Raw genomic sequence first — 24,568 nt, forward strand, 5'->3', positions numbered from 1 at the left:
TTTCGTCATCAGAATTAGCTGCAAGTAGTTATGTTTTCTGAGGTTTATTTTTTTATTATTATTTTTAAAGATTTTATCTATTTGCCGGGGTGGGGGATGGACACAAGCAGGGGGAGTTGGAGAGGGAGAAGCAGGCTCCCCACTGAATAGGGATCCCACTTCGGGTCTTGATCCCAGGATCCTGGGTCATGACCTGAACTGAAAGCAACCACCTAACGACTGAGCCACCCAGGCATCCCTGATATCTGAATTTTAATAATCACCTCAGAAAATAAAAACAGGGACACCTGGGTGGCTCTGTGGGCTAAAGCCTCTGCCTTTGGCTTAGGTCATGATCACAGGGTCCTGGGATTGAGCCCTGCATTGGGCTCTCTGCTCAGCGGGGAGCCTGCTCCTCCCCCACCCCCCACCCCCACCCTGCCTCTCTGCCTACTTGTGATCTCTGTCAAATAAATAAAGAAAATCTTTTGGGGCACCTGGGTGGCTTGGTGGGGTAAGCCTCTGCCTTCGGCTCAGGTCATGATCTCAGGGTCCTGGGATCAAGCGAGCCTCCGAATTGGGCTCTCTGCTTGGCGGGGAACCTGCTTCCTCCTCTCTCTCTGCCTGCCTCTCTGCCTACTTGTGATCTCTGTCTGTCAAATAAATAAATAAAATCTTTTTAAAAAAAATCTTTAAAAAAAATAAATTAAAACAAAGTAGTATTTGAAACCCCCCCACCACCACCACAAAAAAGCATTTTACAGACTGATTTATTTTACCAAATAGAGTGCTGTGACTGCAGAAAGTACAAGCCTCACTGGTTGGTGGTGAAACTTGGGTGACTTAATCCGTTTTCTTTACTTTTGTTCCCTTGTTTGAAAAATGGGAGTGAAAATTCTAAAGAATCTCCTGAGTGCTCAGAAAAATAATTATAAAGTCATTTCCAGAAGGTTATGCATTAGAGAACTGAGTCTTTAGAGACATCAAGATTATAAGGTAATTTTAAAAGTGACTCTGACAGTGTTTTAGAAAAAAATTAGTCACATTCTGCCTACATGGTACCAACATATGGTGCAGCCCTGATGAGCTGCACAAGTGGGCTGAAATCAAAATGCATTTGGAGAGAAGAGCAGTAGTGACTCACTAGATGAGACAGATTTGGCCTTATGGCAGGGCCGGGAAACTAAGGCGGAACTGGTGGTCTTAGAACATGCCAAATTTGAGCAGTAATGCATGAGTATTATGGGAAAGTAGAATGAACCCTTGTGTTTGGATTAGATGCTTTGTCCAGGGTCTCAGTTGTTGTAGCTGGGCCCCATCTGTGTCTGTAGAGCCCTTTCTCCACACTGAGGGGAATTTTTGCTGCCTCTGGACTTCTGTGTACATGGTTCCCTGTGTCTTTGAAGGTAGAAGCCACTAGGCAAATATTTAACATTGATAGGCCTGGAACATTGGGTTCAAACTAGAAAGATACATAAAAGAGTTAGCAGTTCTGCCCAAAGAAAGCTGCACCCTAGCTTGGCTACCATATGTAAATTGCTGCTGCTACATCTAGCAGTTTGTTGCCCAGTACTGACAGCACTGCCAGGGAAACAGGAGGGGCTAAAGGCAGAGTGAGAGTCCTGTACCCCACTTCACCCCCCAATAGAGAGCTGTATGGGGAAGAGAAGGGGAATACTTAATGGGGATTTGAGAATTGCTTTGAGGGTATAGGCATTTGGGGATGATGGAGGAACAGAGGTGTTTTTTTGTTTGCTTTTTGGTAGTGGGCTCCATACCCAGTGCAGAACCCAATGCAGGGCTTGAACTCACAACTCTGAAACTAAGACCTGAGCTGACACCAAGAGTTGGACACTTAAACTGAGCCACCCGGCTGTCCCAGGAACAGAGATTTTTATTTTATTTTTATTTTTTTTAAATATTTTATTTATTTGTTTGACAGACGGAGATCAGAAGCAGGCAGAGAGAGAGGAGGAAGCAGGTTCCCTGCTGAGCAGAGAGCCCTACTCGGGACTCGATCCCAGAGCCCTGGGATCATGACCTGAGCCAAAGGCAGAGGCTTTAACCCACTGAGCCACCCAGGTGCTGCAGAACAGAGATTTTTAAAAATGTATATTTGCATTCCCTATATGCCTCTCCTGACCACCTCCGAAAATGGGATGCCTCTTACTTAGATATGTATATAAGCATATGGAAAGATAACAGGAGATGAGATGGCAGATCAGGATTTTTTAAAAAAGATTTCTCTATTTTATTTTCTTTTTTTTTTTTTCAAAGATTTATTTTAGAGAGAGAGAGCTAGTGAGCACATGAGTGGGGGGAGGGGGAGAGAGAGAAGCAGACTCCCTACTGAGAGTATAGAGCCCAGCTTGGGGCTTGATCCTAGGAGATCACAACCTGAGCCTCAAGACCTAAGCCAAATCAAGGGTCAAGATGATTAACTGACTGAGCCACGCCCCTCTGTTTATTTGGTGGGGGGGGGGCAGCAGAGGGAGGGAGAGTCCTAAGCAGACCCTGTACCTAGTGCGAAGCCAAATGTGGGGCTTGATCCCATGACTCTGAGACGATGACCTGAGCAGAAACCAGGAGTAGGACACTTAACCAAATGCACTATCCAGGCACCCAAAGATGGTAGATCAGAGAAAATAAGAACCAATAGCCCAACTCAACCCCTTTAGTGTACTACTTTTTTTTTTTTTTTAAGATTTTATTTATTTGACAGAGAGATCATAAGTAGGCAGGCAGAGAGAGAGAGGGAAGCAGGCCCCCTGGTGAGCAGAGAGCTGGATTCGATGCGGGGCTCTAACCGAGGACTCCCAGGACTCCGGGATCATGACCTGAGCTGAAGGCAGAGGTTTAACCCATTGAGTCACCCAGGCGTTCCCCCCCCCCTTTTTTCAAAGTAATCTCTACATCCAACGTGGGGCTCCAGTTTACAACCCTGAGATGAAGAGTTGTATACTCTATCAACTGAGGCAGCCAGGTGTCCCCAGTTTAAGAATCTTGATGAAAAAGAAACGTTTTAAAAATTGTTGCCATGTTGCACAGTAATACTAATACTGAACTGTACACCTAAATGAGTTGAGATAGTAACTTTTATGTATGTGTTTTTGACCACATTTTTTAAAAAAGATTTTATTTATTTATTTGCCAGAGAAAGAGGGTGCGGACGTGCACACGTGGGGTGCACACGTGGGGAGTCGCAGGCAGAGGGAGAAGCAGACTCCCTGCTGATTGCGGATCCCTTTTCGGCACTCTGTCCCAGAACCCTGGGATCATGACCTGAACCAAAGGCACACGCTTAACTGACTGAGCCACCCAGGTGCCCCTGACCACAATTTTTTAAAGCTGGGAAAGAATTATTACCACTAAAGAGTGCATACTGGCTGTTGGAGAAGGAATTGAGATTGAGATCTGTTTTATAAATTTCTCTGCTAGGGTCAGGAAAAGGAACACACATTGATAATTCCATCAATAAAGAGTCAGAGGCCCCACACCTGAGCCTGAATCATGGAAATGGTAGCCACAAAACAAGTGTCACAAGGGGGATAAAAAGATTTTTGTAGAGCCCATAGAAAAAGTGTTAAGTTTTATCCCTGCTAACTTAGGTCAGAACTAAGCCTGATGTAGTTCTTGACCTGTACTCTTCACATCAAGCAAAATTACAGTGGAAGGAGATGCTCTGGGAATGAGTGACTACCAGGGAATTTAGTGTGTGCTTCAGTGTATCTCTTTTTTTTTTTTTTTTTAAAGATTTTTATTTATTTGACAGAGAGAGGGGCAAGCAGAGAGAGAGAGAGAGAGAGAGGGGAGGAAGCCGTCTCCCTGCAGAGCAGAGAGCCCAATGCAGGGCTCGATCCTAGGACCCTGGGATCATGACCTGAGCCGAAGGCAGAGGCTTTAATGCATTGAGCCACCCAGGCGCACCTCAGTGAATCTCTTTAATCCACCTAACTACCCCAGGATTACAGAGAAGGGAAACAATTAACAGTTAAACATTTCTCTGCAGTCATTCAGTCCTGGGTCCACCTGTTGTTACTGAGTGCTCTCAGGCAATTTATTTCATGTGATACTAGACTCTCCCTACAGTTAGTTGTGATGTATGATCCTGGATGAGAATCTGGTGGTAATTGTAGGGACATTGGAGTGCTAGGCAAACTGTTGAGTTTTAGCCCCAGACCCTGGTGGAGTTTTGCATCATGATGAACTGGGCTAGCCAGGAAAGCTTCCCATTTGATCTTTTTATCTGGTTACTTGGCTTTCTGGGATATGTGGGTAAGAGGACATGTAGTTTCCCAGTGCACTAAGCCCAAACTTTTTATTGAATTCACCACATAATGGAAAAAAGAAAGAAGCAAGAGTATTGCAAAGCAGTTTAAAAGGTAACAGACATTTTTTAAAAGAGCAGCTTTCCTAAGTAATTTCTATTGTTTCTTTCCTCTTCCATTTAGAAATTTGTACAGTGCCTTGGTGTTGTATTCAGGGCATCCATCTGGTTCCTTTGGAGGTAATTTTACAGGTGAGGAAGCTGACACCGGGAGATACTGATGAACTTACCCAGAGTCACACATCTACTGATTAATGGCAGGAGGTTTTCACTAGTCTTAACTATATTTCTCTTGTGACGATTGAAACTTTGGGTATTTACCTGCTTAGATTTGCCTTAGATAAATAATCAGACTCAACTATATGGTCCTCCATATTTAATGGTCTTTTCTGTGATTTGTGTGCATGATCTTCCTTGTGGACAGTTTTAACCGGAGTCAGCTTTTGACCCAAGGGTTGAACTGCTTGACTATATATTCCAACTTCTTCATTGCCTGGATTCATGTGATCTTGAGAATTACTTTATTTGTGTCTTTCCTTATCTGTAAATGGAGATAGGCTATGTATGAGGTTAAATACATAGTACCCAAAACACCACATGGCATAGAGTAAGTGTTCAGAAAATATCAGCTCTTAAAATTATTGCTACTTCATAAATGTCTGGACATTTCTACCTACTTCCAGGTGATAAGGTTTACAATTTTTTTAAAGTAAGCTCTGTGCCAGATGTGGGGCTTCAGCTCATGACCTAGAGATAAAGAGTTGTGTGCTCTACCAGCTGAGCTAATCAGGTGCTCCAAGGTTTAGAAATTTTTTAAAAAAGATTTTATTTATTTATTTGACAGATACCACAAGTCAGCAGAGAGGCAGGCAGAGACAGAGAGAGGGGGAGCAGGCTCCCTGCCAAGCAGAGAACCAGCTGCGGGGCTAGATCTCAGGATCCTGGGATCATGACCTGAGCCGAAGGCAGAGGCTTCAACCCACTGAGCCACCCAGGCGCCCCCCACGGTTTAGAAAATTTAAATACTATATTCTATCAACTCTGGGATGTACACATTTATTACCATTGATGGCATTGGAAATTCCTTGATTTCTGGTAACTTATTAGATTCTAAAGATAGAAAAATCTGTTCAAAAAACAATTCAGTTCAAAGTTGGATAAAAATTGGTGAATTATCTATTGTTTTGAATTATCCAGGCCTATTTTTGTATCTCCCAGGAGACCTGGGGTTACTCTGAGTGCAGGAAGGGTGAAAGGTGGGGCCTGCCTTGCCCTCCCCTGCCTTCAGCCTAAACAGCTTCACTTTTAATTTAGGTTTAGGGGAGAAACATTTCTGCCTTTAAAAACATTTGAAAGTTTCTAATCTGGTTAGTGGTTGAGTTCTTCATTTAGCTCCCTGCCTTGCATGAAAAATGTTTTTCAAAGTATTGAGGGCATTTACTAACAATTGTTAGTAAGAGTTGGTGAGTTGGACTAATGAGGCCAAGGTGATGAGTTCAGGCCTTAATGTAGGTCATTGAGCATTACTGTGCCTGCCACCAGCCCCTGTATGTTTGTGATTCAATGCATACTTTGTAAGAGTTGCTGATGGTGAGTCAGTGGTCATCTTTCTGGGAAGGATAGTGTTTTGTCATTTACTCAACATACAGGCTTTTTAGGTCAGCAGAAAACTGAGAAATAAAAAACCATTCATTACCTTGCCTTACTAAGGAAAGTGTGTAGGAGATGTGCTTTTGTATCAGAGAGGTAATGCTGTTCATTAGCTCTTGTATCTTTTTTTTTTTTTTTTTTTTTTAAGTCTCTACACCCACCCTGTGGGCTTTAACTCACAACTGTGAGATGAGAGTCGCATGCTCTACTGAGCAAGCCTGCCAGGTGCCTCAACTGTTGCATCTTTGGAACATGTCAAGACCAAATAAATTCCAAGATATGTTCCAAAACCAAATATAAATTATTTCCAGGTTATTTATCTTTCCTTGGGGAAATTGTGGGGAAAGTAGTTTGCCTTTTAGCAAGTACCACTGACTTCCTAAGTATGATTTTTAAACTCGATAGGAGGTCCTATTTTGAACATGTTAATGTTTCACAAGTAGATTCCCTCAGAGGTAACTTGCCTCTCATTCTCTGTGGTGGATTGCCTGTGCAGCCCCCACCCCCCAGCCCCCACTTCTGGTGCACCTTTCCTCCCTTAGCCTTTTTTTTTCTTTTAGAGATTTTATTTATTTGCCAGAGAAAGAGAGTGGGAGTGCACAAGCAGGGCGAGTGACAGGCAGAGGGAGAAGCAGGCTTCCTGTTAAGCAAGGAGCCTTGGCATGGGACTCAGTACCAGGATCCTGGGCTTAGTACCTGAGCCTAAGTCAGACGATTAACTGACTGAGCCATCCAGGCGTCCCCCCCCCCCCCCCTTAACTCTTTTCATCTCTGTTTGGAGCCATCTTTATACCTCCCCTAATGGCTACCGAGAAAGGTAGAGATAATGTTAACAGAGATTTTTGTGGAGTTCTAAGGAAAGACAGGACAAAAGTGGTTTAAGCTTCCTCCGAGAGCACATGCATTTTGTTTGGTTCCCCACAGAAATGAAAGATATGAAAAGCAAACCTAAAACTTTTAGTTTCCACTCAGTTTTCCTCTCCCCCTAAAAGCATCTGTTTTCTTACAGACCAGGCAACAAAATGTAAGAAAAGCAAAATTGGAAAGGCAAAGCTTTAAGAGAAAACACCTTCTTGTGTATTAAGCTTCCCATTGTCCTTCCAGTAACAAGGGTCTGTGTGGAAGAAGGTAGTACTGATCCGGGTGTGTGTGTGTGTGTGTGTGTGTGTGTATGTGTGTGTGTGAGAGAGAGAGAGAGAATTTTCCTTTAAAAAGTCTTTGGTTACTTGGGAGTAGTAGGGTGGTTAATACCCTACTTCTGTGTTTGTTTTTTGTCCCTCTGGCAGGGGGTGTAGAAGAAAGTTTGTAGGAATTTGGGCAGCTTTATAAAATCAATCTTGCTTGCAAGATTGTTCGATAATGTTTAAAAATAAAACAAATTGGTTTTGTGGTTCTTCTGTTTGCTTTTAGCTTCAATTAACCTCCCCATCTTCTGATTTTTGTTTGTTTGTTTATTTGTTTCAGTGGTTTACCACTGCCCTAGGGCCCCTGAGATGCATTTACACAGGCAGGAACTTGGTTGCCTCTGAAAAGTTTTATGCCTGGCACCTACCTATTCAGGAAGGTTGCTTTCGAGAAATAGCATGGTCTTTCCACATTAATACATGATCTTTGATTGCTAAAAGAGTATAAGGCCTTTGGCTTTGTTGTAGTTTCTCATCCAAAAGCAGATGGAAAAATGACTTTTTTGGTGACCTAAATGTACTGAATTTCAACCTCTTAAGTTGTAATCACTATGTTGCTATTTATTGTGACATTTGGGGTCAAGCCTGTATTAAGTCTTCTAGTGTTTTTATTTCCCCATTTTTTACATTGATGGTATTTTTAAGTTAACTTTGAGTTATTAAATGCAATTTATATTTTAAGGTATTACGTAGTTTTAAAAATGGGAGGGGGGAAGGTTTTGGGTTTTTTTTGTTTTTGTTTTAATTCTTAGCCATGGTGACAAAAGGGGGCTTTTCTTAGGAAAGAAGCTACATGTCTGGAATTCTGAGAAGTATAGTCATGGCCCACTTATTTTTCTTTCCTTGGTTTTTTAGAGTGAAGACATAGTCCAGAAAGGGAGGTGTAAAGCCACAGGTATGGGCTAACTGTTGGATGAGTGTGCTCTGTGGTCATCTCTTTAACCTTCTTGCATGAGGCCTGTTGTGCAAATTTGAAAACATTGCATTCGGAAAGGTGATGGCTTTTTTCCTACATTGTGGGATGTAATTTCCTTTCCTAGGAAGCTAGAAATATTTTCTTGCTCTTTCTCAACTTTTTCTCCTTAGCTGTTTCCCAAGGCAGTTTATCTCCCACTTGAATTAGCTGCTGCCTTGTTCTAATAGTGTGTGTGTGTGTGTGTGTAGCAAGTACTCTACACACAGCAACTACTCAGCTAACTTTCCTTTCCCATTCTGTGTCGTGCCTGAAAGACCCTGAGTAAACGAGAATGAGAATGAGGACAGAACTTAGTGGATTTCATACAAATACTACCCTCCTGAAACCAGAATTTGTTCAACATAACTGATTTTATAATTGATGCTGGAGCTGAAATAAAGTTTAAGCTTACATAGTATATTGTTATCAACTAAGAGTTACCCTAAAGTTCCAAAACATTTTGGGATCTAAAAATATGACCTGATTTGAAAGGTGGTCACCATATGACAGGACAGTTCATTAGGTCAGAGTTAGTTTGAGAAAGTCCAAGGAAGGCTCTGAGTTTATACTTTTGCTGACAGCACTAAGCACGGAAGAGTATCTTTCTGCCAGTCCTTATCTTTGACAGTGATTGGGGGAGGAGGTAGCGGTGAGTAAGGTTATATAGGGGGAGGAAGTGGAAAACTTATTAAATTTCAAAAAAGTGATAGGTAGATTTCCTACCTTTAGCCTTGTCATATCCTCTCAGGGTACCATAAATGGTAATTCTATAGTCAAATCAATTTGAATACAAAAGTGACTGAACTTGGTGCTTTTTGTCCCACAGCAGTTGTAGATTAGAAACAAAATTTTTTAAAAAGAAAGATTTTTAAAGATTTTATGTATTTTAGAGAGAGCATCAGTGGTGGGTGGTGGGTGGGTAAAGAACAAGGGGAGAGGGAGAGAGAATCTCAAGCAGACTCCATGCTGAATGCAGAGCCCTATGTGGCTGTCCCAGGACTTGGAGATAATGACCTGAGCAGAAACCAAGAGTCAGACGCTTAATCTTCACTGAGCCACACAGGTGCCCCAGAAATACTCAATATTTTAGTAAATTCAAGCTGGTAAAGGTAATTTTAAGCTTAAATTTTAAGTTAGTCTGCTTGGTTATTTTCTTTCTTTCTTTCTTTTTCTTTTCTTTTTTTTTTTTTTTTTTTTTTTTAAGATTTTATTTATTTATTTGACAGACAGAGATCAGAAGTAGATGGAGAGGCAGGCAGAGTGAGTGGAGGAAGCAGGCTCCCTGCTGAGCAGAGAGCCTGATGCAGGCTTGATCCCAGGTCCCTGAGATCATGACCTGAGCCAAAGGCAGAGGCTTAACCCACTGGGCAACCCAGGCGTCCCAGCTTGGTTATTTTCAAGTAGCATCATTTGCTTACTTCTTTTCTACATCCCTTCTGTCATCTAACAGAAGCTTTGGGGGCAAAAATCTAATCCATTTAACTGTTGAGGTGTCATGACTTTTCCCTAGATCATTACATTTTTCTTTACATAGACTGATGGTGGTTTTTAATGACATAGGTTCTCTTTTATAATTTGACAGTAGGCTCTAATTTCCTCTATGCTCATATAACCAGGCTTCACATTTTTGCCCTTTAAAACACGCTTAGGTTATTGGGGTGGAAGTATAAAGTCCCGTCACTTGCCATTGAACTCTCTGGTTGTATTAGTCAAGATAGCCTGATGATTGCATGTGCCACCTGGGCCTTTTTGCTCAACTATGCTTTTCTTTGCTCTTTCACTCTTCTGACAGAACAACTGATGGGACTTCTAGCATTTCTCTCTTCTAATCCAGTTTTTAAACTGTTTATTCCATTCTGATGTTCTAAATGCAGTGTGTGCTCTTCTTCAGAGGCTTTCCCTTATCTACCAATCAGTTTTAATGATTCTGATTCTTAATGTTACAGCAGGCTGATTGCCCCTGCCCTCACAACATTGGGCTTTTGAATTGTTGCCCCTAGAAAAGAAGTAGAGAATATTCAAGGCAAAGAAAACTAACACAGACCATCAGGGAAAGAAGAGGAAACCATGAATGTAAATTTATAGTGAGAGGACAGACGGTAAAAAGGAAGAGAGGGAAAATTAAAACCTCCTGCAGTGGACCCTTGGTTATAACCTTTCCTGCCATCTCTTTACTTCTAATGCATCCTTTGTGGAAAAAGCCTGGAATGTGTTTCTGATTAAGAAATTTAAAAAACAACTTATGGGCAGTTTTCTGTGAGTAATTGCTAATTCTGCTTTTTAATTTTCCCTAACATCTGCATTTTTGTATTTGAATAATTGTTTTTATCATTTGACTTTTTAATCTTTCTCTAAAATTGTGACTTGTGATTAATATCCGTGCTTGCTTTTCCCACAAGCATGTTGAATTTAATTATACTGAGATGACTCTTGTGACCTGCCTAAAGAGAAGCACCGTCCTTCATGTAGTAGCATTTCCATCTTTTAAGTTTTTAGAGCAGTCTTGTCTTATAAATCATAAAATGGATTTTAAAACATTACTCTAAAACCAATACTTTCCAGCCTTTGGCTTGGTAAAAATTACTGTAAGGAGTGCATATCCCATACGCTGAGCAGTGCCTGGCTGCTCAGTAAAGTCTTCCACATTAAATACTCTTTTTATGCATGTGATTCTGATTTAAATGGAGATGGAGCTAGATATATTTTTAGTGAATAGTAAAAGCATAACAATCACTAGTGAGATTCTTTAAAATTTGTTGATTCCTTCCTTTTTAAAGGAACCCTTGAACTAAAAAAACAAAAAACCCTAATTTGGTTGTTGACGAACTCATAGTTAACTTCTTTGTTCTGCTAAGCTTTCTGTAGGAAGAAGCATGTGATCAGTTCCAGGGTGCATAGGAGAAACTAGGACGAACCGAACCAGTAACTTAACCAGTCCCAGCTAGGGTTACTGTCTTCTGCCTGCCTGGCGGTCAGCACTTGGTGAACTGCGTGCTGTGTGCCTGTTGCAGTCTCCTCTCACTGCAGCCTGGGGCAGCATCCCCCTTCAGCAGGTGGAAGAGCTCCTGCAGCTTCTGACTCTAAAGTAGTGGGTCAAAGGAGCCAGAGTCTCTGACAGAATAGAAGAGCGGTTAGCTGCTGTTTCAGTTCTTACTTTAGGATGGTTATGCCTGTTTATTAGAAGACACAGTTTCTCCTTCGGTGGTCAGATGCGGACAGGGGTCCAGCACTGTTAGCCAGGCTACAGCACTTAGGCCTATGCGATGACATGTTGCCTTTCGTTGTTTTTGTTTTTAAGTAACGCTATACGTTTAGGAGTTCATTTGTTTACCTCTTTACAGGCTGAACATAACTTCCTTTTTTCAAAATTCCCTGTGTTGTGAACTGAGCTTGAGTGAAGTGAAATCTTTGAGGTAAGGCAATCCTAATGATAAAAATGGAAAGAAGGCCTGCGCAGTGTGGGAGCCTTCAGAGATAGAGTTTTAGAGTCACTGCCTAAATACTGAAATGCCACCATTTGTTGTTTGGAGGATGGGAAGCTAAATTGAGAACGGGAGCACCACATCTGCCTTGACTGCTAAGTATATCCATTTCTACTGCTCACCCATAATAGAATTTTTATGTGTGTGTTCATTAATCTTGGTTTTAGCATCAGTTTAAAGAGGACGGAGAATGTAGAGAGTTTACATTACTCGGTCCTTCCTTTACATGGTTGACTTTTTGCTTCTAGTGGGCCCTGCTTTTCTCATTATTATCACTCTGGTGGTTTTTGTTTCTTTAGAAAGGTCAGACAACAGAAAAGACATTGTTTCTTAGTACTCTGTCAAAAGGTCAAATACTACTTTTCATTTGTATTTTCGCTTATTAAATACTCTGGTAAAAATAAGATTCAGGATAAAGTTTTGCCTATCCCATCTAATGAAGGTCATTGAAGCAGGAATTTTTTAAAAGTCCTTAACTCTGATGAGGACCCATTAGGGAGCACACTTTGTTCTCAACACACCATTGAGAAGTCGGGGTTGGTCCAGTGCAGTAGTAGTTAGTATGTGAGCCCTTGAGTTTTTGGTGACCAGTTCTTTAGCACCTTGCCTCTGGCCTGCTTCTGACCGTCTGAACCATCCCTTATGTGACAGTGCTGAGGTTAGTTTGGACCCGGCACTCTGCTCATTGCTGTCTTTGGCACATGGAAGCTAGGCCAACAACCCAATTTTCCTTTCCAAAAATATTTTCAGACCACATGAGGTGAACTTTTTTTCTTTTCTTTCTTTCTTTTTTCTTTTTTTTACCCTAGGCTGTTTTCCCTTTTTGGGTTTTTTTTTTTTTTTTTTTCCTGCTTCAGGTAGGTTGGGTTTTTTGGTTTTTTTTTTTTTTTTTTTTTTTTTTTTTTTTTTTTTTTTTTTTTTTTTTTTTTTTTGCTTCAGGTAGTTTTAGGGTTTGGGGCCCCTCAAAACCTGATTCGTGGAAAGGAGTTTGGAGGATGTGAAACAAGTTTGTGTTTCTTCTGCTCTGTTAGCTGCTGCTATCTTCATGGATCTGACACTCTATTTATCTGACAGTGCACTTAGTACTGCTTCGCCAGGGAAAATCACACAAACCCAGCCTGGCGCATCAGCACTTTCATTGTGTGCCGGGCTGAGCCTCCCTTCACATGCTCACATCCCCCCTTTAATCCAATACTCCCTTTCCCCTCCCCAGTCCTGCCTGTTTCTGTGGCACTTATTGCTGGTTTCCCTGAGCTCCTGTTTCCACTTTGTGTTTTTTGTGGGGCCCAGGAAGCTAAAGCTGTGTGTATTTGTGGATCAGACAAGTGCAGCAAGTTAATATCATTGGCTTCTGAAGGGGAGAGTGAGGTGATGGCTGCGTTTAAGTTGGATTTCCTTCCAGAAATGATGGTGGATCATTGCTCTTTGAATTCCAGTCCTGTGTAAGTATTTTTGTTGTCTAATTTTTATCATAAGCAGAGGAACTGGGCAATTTTTTTTGTTATTTGATGAAACTAGTCCCTTTCCCTGAAAGAGGGAAGAAAAAATTGGGTGAGGAAGCCAAAGTCCACACTACTATTATTTTCTATTGTAGTCTGGTTCTGTTTCATTACTGCTGATTTCCTTGGGGCTGTAACTAAGTTCTCTACAAAAGGGTGCGTTTGATATATGAGCAGCTACATCAACTCAAGTGTGTTGGCTCCTTCAAGCTGTAGTGTTTTCCCATATGATAGATTCCAAAGTATTTTTTTTTTTTTAACCTTAGCTTTACTGCTTTGCGTTGGATATGCAATTTCAAATAATCTTTTGGGAAGTTATTTATATCAAATTCTTAGATTACAGAAGAGACTGGCTACCAGAGTGTATGCAGAATGCTGTATTGGCATCTAAACTATAATCCTGGGCTCTGATTATTTTCCTAGTCTAACTGAAAATGCAACACAGTACATGATTTCAGGGATGTCAGATGGACACCCCCCACCCCCCCAGAAAAGCAAAGCTGGATCAGTCTTGATTGGCAGTTTGCCCAGATCTTCAGCATGGGAGCGAGAAACTAATCAGTGTGCAGTATTGTTCAGGAAGTGACACTGCCGTTGTATGCGGCTAAATTGCTAACCTGGCCTGAGCTGTGGCTTTGGGAAACCTGAGTGCAGCACTTGGTATAGAAGAACCCATTTCTAACTGCTGATTTCAGTTACTTTAACCAGGCTTCAGAGTACCTTGAAACCTCAAGCAGATGAGCCTTAGGTTAATTCAAAGCCAAGAATATTAAGTGGTAGATTGGTCCTAGATAACAGTAGTAATGTAAGGCCTTGAGAAGAGGCCTCCATTGGAAATCAGTTTACCTTGGGATTACATGTAACAGGTGTGGGTAATAGATTCTGAACAGTCCTTTGTGATATAGTTTGGGGGACCTCAAAGGTACTGGTTTGCTCCTTTGAAATGGATGCTGTGCCTTCTCTGTAGTGTCCAAAATAATGGTAATTTAGATGTCCTTTTATGAAAGTTCTTTACTGCTAAAATTTTATTTTAGCTGCACATAACAGGTGAAATCACAATGAATGTCATCCTAAAGACTTAATACATAATAGAAGTACTCCCATGTACCAGATATGTCTTTTTAGAAATAGGATTTGTGGCTCAAATTGTCTGTCATTGTTAACAGTATCTCTCTCTGCTTTGGCACTGCCTTTGGTCCTTAGATACAGCATTTTTCCTCAACCTGATTTCTCATCTTTCACGAGGTTAGACTAACTCAGTATCCCATGAAATCTGGATCACAGATCACTACATGAAAGTTACCTGGAATGTAAAAATGCTGATCCCTGGACCCATGCCTACATATTCTTATGCTTAGAATAGGACCCCAGAATCTGTATTTTAGCAATGTCCCATGTAGTTTTCATGGACACTGAGGTTTGAGAGCCATTGGACTGCATGCAGCATATCCTGTTAATGGTGATGGGGGAGGACACCATCACATCGTTTTTTCCCCAAGTGCGTTTGCATTTATTTAATCCTCCATCCTACAGAAGCTGCAGGAACTTAATTGGGCACAAGCTATTGCCCATTTTATAGTAAAGAAGAAAAACCCAGTTGACAGAGGCTATAACTGACATGCCTGAGGACAGTTGGTGTCAGCCTTGGACTTAAAATCAAGTTTAATGATAACCCTCTTCTTATTTTTGCCTCCTAGACCAGGCTGCCTCAGGTGTCATTGAACCAGGTATCCATGAGCCCAGCTCCTCTCATTACTGTAAGGCCTCGGGCCCACTCTCATGGGTACTATATGCCCAAACACCACAGATGAGAGGAAGGAAGTTCTTGAATGGTGTGTTTTCCACTTTTTTGTTGGATTCTCAGCCCTTCTTTTAATTGATACTCTTTAGCAGGAGACTTGACATCAGTGGTTTTCTCTTTCAAGTGATTTTTGCCTGGGAATGTAATCTAACAATGTATTCCAGAATTTCTTTACAACAAAAGAGAAAAGAGGTGTGCAGGGGTTGGGGGACCTGAACTGTAGTTCCTGTTCTTATTTTTAACCATGTCCTTGATCTGCTCTGACCACTCTTCAGCTTCCCTGGTTCCTCTTACTTTGCTTGTACCCTAGGAGATGGGTATTGTTTAGGAGTTGTAGCTCGGGCCCTTTTCTCTTGGCTTTCCCTTAGCATAAGGGGTATCAGTGTACTACTTTGATTCTCAGATCTCCGTGTTTATCCCTCAAATGTCTCCTGAGCTTCCCATGCAAAAACACTTTCCCAGATTGTACTAGAACCCAAGAGTGATCAGAAACTACTTCCTTTTTCTTCATCTTTTTCATCAAGGGATCTCCAAGTTATAGGGAATCCTGCCTCCAAATTTTTCAGCTTTGCCGAGACTGGGCCCTAATCTTAGGAGCTAGTTTGTGTGGAAATCTCTGTATTATTTCCCATTCTATTTCATCCTCTGTATTGCCAGTTGTTCGTTTGTTTGTTTAAAGATTTTCTTTACTTGACAGAGCACAAGCAGTGGGAGCAGCAGGCAGAGGGAGAGGGAGAAGCAGTCTCTCCACTGAGCAGAGCCCAACATGGGGTTCTGTACCGGGACCCTGGGATCATGACCTGAGTCTAAGTCAGATGCTTAAACAACTGAGCCACCCAGCCGCCCCTGCCAGGTGTCTTTTAAAAGACCAATCTGATCACTTCCTTGTTTAAAAATCTTGGAATAAAGTCTAAGTCTGTCAGTATTACATGAAAAGCTCTTCACTGGGTCTCTCCAGTCTGTTTATTCTCATTGATTTTCTAGTGTTTTCTCTTTTTTCTAATTTTTTTTTTTTTAAAGATTTTATTTATTTATTTGACAGAGAGAGATCACAAGTAGATGGAGAGGCAGGTAGAGAGAGAGAGAGGGAAGCAAGCTCCCCGCTGAGCAGAGAGCCCGATGCGGGACTCGATCCCAGGACCCTGAGATCACGACCTGAGCTGAAGGCAGCGGCCTAACCCACTGAGCCACCCAGGCGCCCCATCTTTTTTCTAATTTTTTAAAATGTTTGTGTCCTCTCCCCTTTCTCAAGTCCTTTTCTACCTTTCTAATGCTGTCTCGCTCTCTTCTTTTTTTCTTAGTCCTTACCACGTCCTCCTCATGCCGTACTATAACGCAGTGTTTCCAGCCCTTCTGTCCATTCAGCTTAACCCCCGCCCTCCTCCCCCAAACAAAACAAAACCATCCAGCCACTTCGTTTCACAGAACTTTTATATATCTGTGAAAATATTTGTAGGGCATTATAGTTGAATCCTTCCAATTGTCCAGTGCCATCGCCTTCAGGGCAGTATTGCTCAGTCTCCTTTTATAGCACCGTCTTGTGTGTAATGTCTCTTACATAGTAGGAACTTGGGAAATACAGTTGAATGAATGATAAACCCTATGAGGTTTTTTTTTTTTTTTTTAAATAATTAAAGGTAGTTACTGAAAGTCTCCAGATGTTTTATCTCTGATACTGTGAAGGCTAAAAACCTTCCCAAGCAGATTGTTAGCCTGAGCAAAACCTTGATTATTAACTTTTTCTAGTACCTAACACCCCAACTAACAGGATGATTTCCCTTTATCAAAATGGAAATTCTTCCAGCATACATGCTTTTTGTCTTGTTCACACTAGAGAACAGCTGGTAAGTAATTGAGGCCAGTGTTTCCGGGTCCTTTTTATTTTCATGTTCTTCTGGGCAGTTTCCACAGCACGGAGAGGGACTTATTATGGGTAGGTGGGTGGCTGAAGATCAAGAAGCAGCAAATATTTATGCCCCTTGGGGAGGTGGAAGGGTTGGTAAGTATCTGAAATTTTTCTCTTTCTGTAGTGAACAAATGGAGGTCAACAGGTAGTGAGAAGGGGGGAGAGAAAAAAAGTGAGTAGTGAAAGGTTTTGGAAATGATTTTTTAAAAATTTATTGAAGTATAACTGACATACAATATTATTTAGTTTCAGGTGTACAGTGCGCAGTGATTTGACATTTGTATTGTGAAATGGTTATGACTGTTTAGTTACTGTCACTTTACAGAGTTAATAGTTTTTGTTTTTTCTTTTTTAACATTTTATTTTATTCATTTGATAGAACACAAGCAGGGAGAGTGGGAGAGGGGAAAGCAGGCTCCCTAATGAGAAGGGAGCCGGACATGGGGCTTGGTCCTGGGACCCTGGGATCATGACCTGAGCTGAAGGCAGATGCTCAACCAACTGAGCCATCCAGGCACCCCAATGGAGTTAATAGTTTATTTACTGTATTCCCATGCTGTACATCACATCCCCATGATTTATTTTATAACTGGCAATTTGTATTTATTAATCCCCTCTCCCCATTTCTTTCCCCCTAAGGATATTGTTTTTAAACAGATAGAAAGTTAGTATTTGTCAGCCTGTTTGGCTGCAAGGAACAGATACTCACTAGAGCTAGCATATATTCATATATTAAAGTGTTTTTTTTTTGTAAGGACACACGTGGACCGGATTGTAATGTAATCAGGAACTCCACAGCTGGAAGACCTGGAAACTCCCATATTTCTGACCCTGGACACATGTTCTGCTCTCTGCATGTGCTGCTACTTCTGCTTTTCACCCACCTCATATCTGTGGGTGCAGCATGGCTTTGCCTTGCCACTGCCCTTCCAGCCTGTTTTCTACTACTCTTGTTCTGCCTGTATGTGTCTCTCTCTCTCAGATGAAGATATAATTCAGACAGCATAAAATTTACCCTTTTATTTTATTTTTTAAAAATATTTTATTATTTGACAGAGATCACAAGTAGGCAGAGAGACAGGCAGAGAGAGAGGAGGAAGCAGACTCCCCACAGAGCAGAGAGCCCAGTGTGGGGCCTGATCCCAGGACCCTGGGATCATGACCTGAGCCGAAGGCAGAGGCTTTAACCCACTGAGCCACCCAGGTGCCCCCAAATTTACTTACCCTTTAAAAAGTGCACAATTCAATGACTTTTTTTTAAAAAAAGATTTTATTTATTTGACAGACAGCGATCACAAGTAGGCAGAGAAGCAGGCAGAGAAGGGGGTGGGGAGCAGGCTCCCTGCTGAGCAAAGAGCCCCATGCAGGGCTCCATTCCTGGACCCTGGGATCTGAGCGGAAGGCAGAGGCTTTAACCCCCTGAGCCATCCAGGTGCCCCAATTCAGTGACTTTTAATATATCTACAAAGTTGTGCAGTTTGTCACCACTAATTGGAGAAAACTTTTATCACTCTAAGAAGAAATCCTGTAACCATTAGCAGTCATCCTCCCCCCGCCCAGTTCCCATTCCTAGGCACCTACTAACCTGCTTTCTGTTTTTACAGGTTGGTCTCTTCTGACAGTTTCACATAAAAGAAATCGCACAATATGTAGCCATTGGTGATTGGCTTCTTTTACTTGGCATCATGTTTTCAACCTTCATAGATGTGTAGTGTGACCTCTGTTATCTCTTGCCAATGCCATTTTATCTTGTCAACTTAGACTTTTCTCTAGTTGCAGCTTTCCCACTTCTGACTTCACCACTGCCTATTTCTGTTAACCAGTTCCAGATTCTTTAGAGCAGTGTTCTGTGCCATAGAATTTTCTGTGATGATAAAAATGTTCTCTGCCTCTGCTGTCCTATGCAGTAGCCATTGGCCAGTCCTGTTGACTTGCTCTGTGTAGCCGTAAGGAACTTGATTGTCCTGTCCTGTCCTTTTGTTTTAGGAATAGGTCTTAGATTTCTGGCTAGCCAGTAGATGAATTTGCTGGGTTAAGATCCACCCACTGGTCTAGTTAGCGGGGGCCAAGGAATAGGAGAGGGAGACAGAACATCAACTCTGCTTCTCAGCTGGGCCTAGGGCCAGAAAGTTTTGAGAGAGCGATAGGAGAAAGAGAAGAGAGGGTTCAAGAATTCTGAACAAATGTGTACTTTAGAAATAAAACTCTTTGTTTTCTCTCTCCTGTCTCTTCCAAATTGTTTCGCTCTTTTCCTATGGCGTGTTCCATCAAGAATCAGGGTGGACAGGGCAGCCTCTGGTTATGATTTTTCATAATTTCTCATTCTTTTTTTTTTTTTAAGATTTATTTATTTATTTGACAGACAGAGATCACAAGTAGGCAGAGAGGCAGACAGAGAGAGAGGAGAAAGCAGGCTCCCTGCTGAGCAGAGAGCCCGATGTGGGGCTCGATCCCAGGACCCTGGGATCATGACCTGAGCCGAAAGCAGAGGCTTTAACCCACTGAGCCATCCAGGCGCCCCTAATTTCTCATTCTTAATGATTTGCCAGTTGCTGCCAGGAACAGAAACGTAAGAAGAGCTGGGTTGGTGCTGTGCCTGTCCTTTAAAACCTTGCTGCCTCCTCTCCCTACTTACCTCACTGCTACGGGCCCCGCTTTTCCTCTCATCCATTCTGCTCTCAGGTCAGTACTTTTCGCAAAGGATAAGAGTTTCCATAGACTTGCCTCTTAGGAGTGATGGGGACAGGATAGATATTTCTCCAGAGGGCTGAATTCATGGTTCTTGAATATGCATAATAAATACCAGTAATTGATGACCACTGACTCAGAAGAGCTCTCCATCAATGGGGAGGTAAGGCACACATTTGGAAGTGTTTTTAGTGACATACAGACTAAATGCCATATGTGGGTGTTGTGGGCTCCTTGCCATATCACACTGAGAATCTTGTCCCCAGGTGACTTTTTTGTGCAATGGTGACTTTTAACTAAGGACAACATGCATACTGGAGCTATGTGTGGAAGGTGGAGGATAGGACATTGTTCTTTGACACAATAACAGTTGATTACCCACATTTTCCTTACTCATCAATATATACCACATTTCACACAGTGTCTGGCTTATATAACTAAGTGCCCAGTATTTGTTAGAGGAAGGAATAAGTCCGTGCAAAAACTCTAGTTACCTGATGGCCACGGCATCTTCAACCCGGCCTAATTTGCTATGCACTAGAAGTGTTTCTCAGATTGGTGGAGGACAGTGTTCTATGCCTGCTACCACCCAACTTATAAACCACAACCAAAGCAGTTCAGTAGAAAAACAAGCTAATAAGGTGTAAGCTTGCATTTTGTACCCTATTTATTTATTTATTTATTTATTTTTAAGATTTTATGTATTTGACAGAGATCACAAATAGACAGAGAGGCAGGCAGAGAGAGAGGAGGAAGCAGGCTCCCTGCTGAACAGAGAGCCCACTGAGGCTCAATCCCAAGACCCTGGGATCATGACCTGCGCCCAAGGCAGAGGCTTTAATTCACTGAGCCACCCAGGTGCCCCAGCATTTTGTATCTTTTTATCATCACTACATTGAATATATATAAAATTACTTAGCTCAATTGCTGTAAAAGTTTCTAAAGCGTTAAGTGTGAAGATTTCCCCTGGTCCTTGGGCCCTTTGAATAGCACTCACTGGTCTAGGGGATTCTTCCAGCTAATGAAAGGGTACACACGGGGGGTGGGGGGGAGGGTGGTACATGGAGTGGGTGGACATGAAGAAATGGAGAAGGATTTGGAGAGTAAAGAGAGAAAGGGAGGGCATTTATCTAGAATGCCAAGTCTCTACTATACTTTTGGATAAACTGTAATTCATATATATTGACTCTGCTTATGCTTTGGCACTAAACTGTGATGTAGAAAATTTAGAAATGGCACACAAATGCAGAAGAAAGGGACAGACAGAGGTGTTGCCTCCAGTGTAATTATGAATTGATAAACCTCCATCTCTTTTCAAAAATTGTGTCAACATCGCTATCATCAAAGCATATTCTGAGCACCATTTGGGTTCTCAGTTAACCCTCCCTTAGAACAGAAATATGGTTAAAGACTGGCAGCATTTTAATAAAATCATATTAAAGCTGGTAATTGAACTTGTTGGAGGCAAATTGTAGGGAGCGACCACCATTGTTTCATTAGTCATGGGACTTTTTTTTAAATCATAGTAGCATGAATTCTGTTAGAATATTGTGATTAAGCTTCTAAAAGCAACTACAAGTATATTTTTACAAAAACTTGCCTCACACAGTTTTGAATTAGTAAAGGAAAGCCAGTAAAACAGTGCATTTCAAAACACTTGGGCAAAAAAGAGTATTGATCCTGCGAGAATCAAATAATCACAGGCGATACTAGTTGCTCTTTAATTTGTGAGCCCTCTTTGTGCACAACATTCATTTTTATCAGGATTAGTTGCTTAAATTCATTGGGGAGTTATTGAGAACACGAAATTGCTCCCATGGCACATCTGAGTACTTCTTTGAACTAGGTGCTATGCCAGGGGTGGCTGCAAGAATGAATTGCAGTAAAACACTTTCTGCCTTCAAGGAACTGTCAGTCTAGTTGGGAGAGGCAGATACACCAGATGATGCTAAAAGGTGGGAATATTGTAATGAAGGTGGAAATTTAGTACTCTGTAAGTCCTGACGAAGCTAACCTGAAAGTATCGGAAACCTTCATAGACATCGTGATAAGAGTTGCTCTATATATGCCATTTGTCTTAGACTTTTGATATTTAGTACTAGATTCAGTCAAGGTGGTGTGTAAATAGCCCCTGTGGGTTTTCAGTTATAAGAGATTTAGGAATTAACAGGGCTCCTGGGTGGTTCAGTCATTAAGCATCTGACTCTTGATTTCCAGTCAGGTCATGATCTCAGGGTAATGGGATAGAGCCCTGGGGCTGCAGTGGACAGTATGCTCGAATTTCTCCCCTGCTTCCTCTGCCCCTCCCCCAGCACTTGTGGAAGTGCTTGTAGTATGCTTACTCCCTCTATCAGTTAAATCTTTTTAAAGAAATACAGGAATTAAAATACAGAGGTTGAACTACCTGCAGAGATTCACCCTTTTCAGGGATTTCAGATAGTGTTCAGAAGACAGTGGTGGGAGGGCACCTGGGTGGCTCAGTTGGTTAAGCAACTGTCTTCAGCCGGGGTCATGGGACCCAGTCCCACATTGGGCTCCCTGCTCAGTGGGGAGTCTGCTTCTTCCTCTAACCTTGCCAAGTCTCATGCTCTTTCTCTCTCTCTCTCTTTCTCAAGTAAATTTTAAAAAAGAAGAAGATAGCAGTGGTGGAAAAGCTATTGTTCTGCTAGAAAACTAGTGTTTTATTTCATGTTGATATTAGGACATGGCAAATTTGAATATGATGAAGCGATTTCTGGATTAAGCGTGCACACTAACAGAATAGTTAACCATGCTGGCTGTTTGGAATTTAAGTTGTTAGTGGTTGAGATGAATGCTAAGAGTAAGGTCTTGGTCAGTGGTAGGAGAAGGACTTTGATGCATTCTGGAAATATTTGTAGTCCAGGAAGGACTCTCCCTAGGTTCTTGGCAGTGGAGGGATAAAAATGAAGGTATTTAGTAGGAGCATTACAAGTTTGATGTGATAGGAGTGTGACAGTCTAAAAGGCAAAGCTTTTCTTGCCTTCCTACCTCTTCCTACTCCCCTCCCCCATTGGGTGGGGCTCAAACTCACAGCCCTGAGATCTAGAGTCACATGGTCTACTGTCTGAGCCAGACGCCCCAGGCCAACATTGTTCCACTCTTTTCTTAGCTCAGGCCTTGGAAATAAGTGCTTCTCTTCCAAAATCTACTGAAAGAAAACTTGTACCTGTCATTGTATACATTGGGAGTCCTGAATCTTACCCCTCATCAATAGTCCTTTCTGATTTTTACGTATATTTTAAAAAGTTTTCTTAACTGTGCTTCAAAACAATGAAAACTTGCATACAAACTTTACCTCTTAAGTTCTGAGAATTCTCATGCTAGACAGGGAATGAGTGCTGCTTAGTTCCCTAGTTAAAACCCAGATTTCCTAATCAGAATGTGACTTCAGTTTGGGATCTAATGGAAGGCATGGCCATGGGTGAAGGTGAGGATGGGGGAACTCTGGTATATTGAATGGCAATAGTAAAAAGGAGTAGAATTCTTTCCCCCTACTTTTTCAGAAAGTAGTTGAGATGTTTAAAGAAAAGTAACCATCCCCCTGGAGAGCACCGTGAATATGTAAAAGAAGCTGTATTTTGTTTTATGCAGCTCAAAGAAAATGAACGGCACCCTGGACCACCCAGACCAACCGGATCTTGATGCTATCAAGATGTTTGTGGGCCAGGTTCCAAGGACCTGGTCTGAGAAGGATTTGAGGGAACTCTTTGAACAGTATGGTGCTGTCTATGAAATCAATGTCCTAAGGGATAGGAGCCAAAACCCTCCTCAGAGCAAAGGTAAGGGCTTTGGGTTTTATAGGTAGTTTCTGTCTTGTGTGTGCTGTCACTCGTTGCCAGAATGCTCCTCTGTTCATATTCTAAAGGGGGGAAAATATGTCCTTCTATAGTAGTTACATTTTCCAGACCAAACACATTTAATGGCATAAAAATAAAAAGTTAAGGTGATGTCATGAAGATAATTTGTAAATTGGATTGTAGGTGGTCCTTTGTGAGAGCTCTGAATTCAAGAGACTCGTGAGTGTGTGTGTGTCTCTCTCTCTCTCTTTTTTTAATGTGAGTGTCTCTTAATCTTGGGAATGGAATGAAAAGTTGAAATAAATAACTGCGTAAGGTTTTCTTTGGTGTTTTGGCTAGACTAAGCTGGAAGAAAAAGACTGTCTACACCATACCTGTGGATTTCTGTTAGTGTTACAGAGGCCTTGCAGGATGGCTTAGCAACCAGGACGGTAACCTGTTTGGTAACCTGTTAGGTAACCTGTTTGTTGTAGCTTACATGATGAATGGAAAAAAGACGGAGCTACTTGCCGAAATACCTACCAGAGTGGAAACTTTAGGAAAGCAATGGTAGAAAAGCCATTAGCTTTGCCCTGTACATGCACCTACAGTATTCCTTCCAAATAACCGATTTCAGAATAATACTCTGGGGATGTTGTTCTGCAGTGCAGATGGGAGCAAGCAGGATTGCTATGTTTGAAGCCAGCTTAGTAACAGGACCTAGGAGCAGAGACATTATTTTTTTTTTGTGGCATAGTTAACAAAAAATATAAAGAATTGTAGTTTCTGAAAATGACTGGTAATATAACATGCAGTGATTTAGAATCTTAATTGCAGTGATTTTGAAAGGAATCAGTATTGTGTGTCATGGGACTCGGAGCCCATATTTAGAAGACGCACTTCTCCCTTCCTGTCCCTAATACAGATACAAAGCACAAAATTTGCAGATCTCCTCAGGGCCATGTGCTGTTAGAAGCTTAATTATATTTGATTAAAACCAAGGGTCCAAAAAAGGATATTAAGAGTTTCTTGCTCTTTAGTCATTTTATAACTTAATAAATGATCATTATGTTTGAGGCATATGGTAGAAATTGGCTACAATCTAAGGAGGGATTTATTCTGAGAAAGAATGCGTTCCTGGTGGACTACAAGTCACAGGAATGCAGGGCCCCATCTCTTTGTTTGTTGCTGCATGTCTTGCCCAGCACACTTACCTGGTGCTCCAAGTAGGGTGGGTTAGATGACATGGTACTATGGCATTGGTAAGGGAAGTTGTTTTTCCCAGAGAAGTTAGAGGAGC

General features: G+C 41.7%; 1 protein-coding gene across 18 annotated transcripts in view; it reads left to right on the top strand.

Moving 5' to 3' along the window:
- CELF1 (CUGBP Elav-like family member 1) overlaps nt 1-24,568 on the top strand; it is a 74,226-nt gene that overhangs the window by 30,163 nt on the left and 19,495 nt on the right. For 6 of the 18 annotated variants that reach the window (XM_013061748.2, XM_013061749.2, XM_013061750.2 and 3 more), the window contains exons 1-2: nt 19,333-19,465; nt 23,084-23,271. In XM_013061748.2, the coding sequence (XP_012917202.1) occupies nt 23,094-23,271 (178 nt within the window). In that variant the 5' untranslated portion in view covers nt 19,333-19,465; nt 23,084-23,093. Of the gene's footprint in view, nt 1-4,430; nt 4,499-7,995; nt 8,036-11,436; nt 11,509-12,867; nt 13,020-19,332; nt 19,466-23,083; nt 23,272-24,568 lie in introns of those variants that run through there. The other 12 variants (XM_045065895.1, XM_045065894.1, XM_045065890.1 and 9 more) reach the window with 8 other exon arrangements.

Source organism: Mustela putorius, unplaced genomic scaffold (genome assembly GCF_011764305.1).
Source record: "Mustela putorius furo isolate JIRA1106 unplaced genomic scaffold, ASM1176430v1.1 tig00003859_pilon_pilon_pilon, whole genome shotgun sequence".
Classification (NCBI taxonomy): Eukaryota; Metazoa; Chordata; class Mammalia; order Carnivora; family Mustelidae; genus Mustela; species Mustela putorius.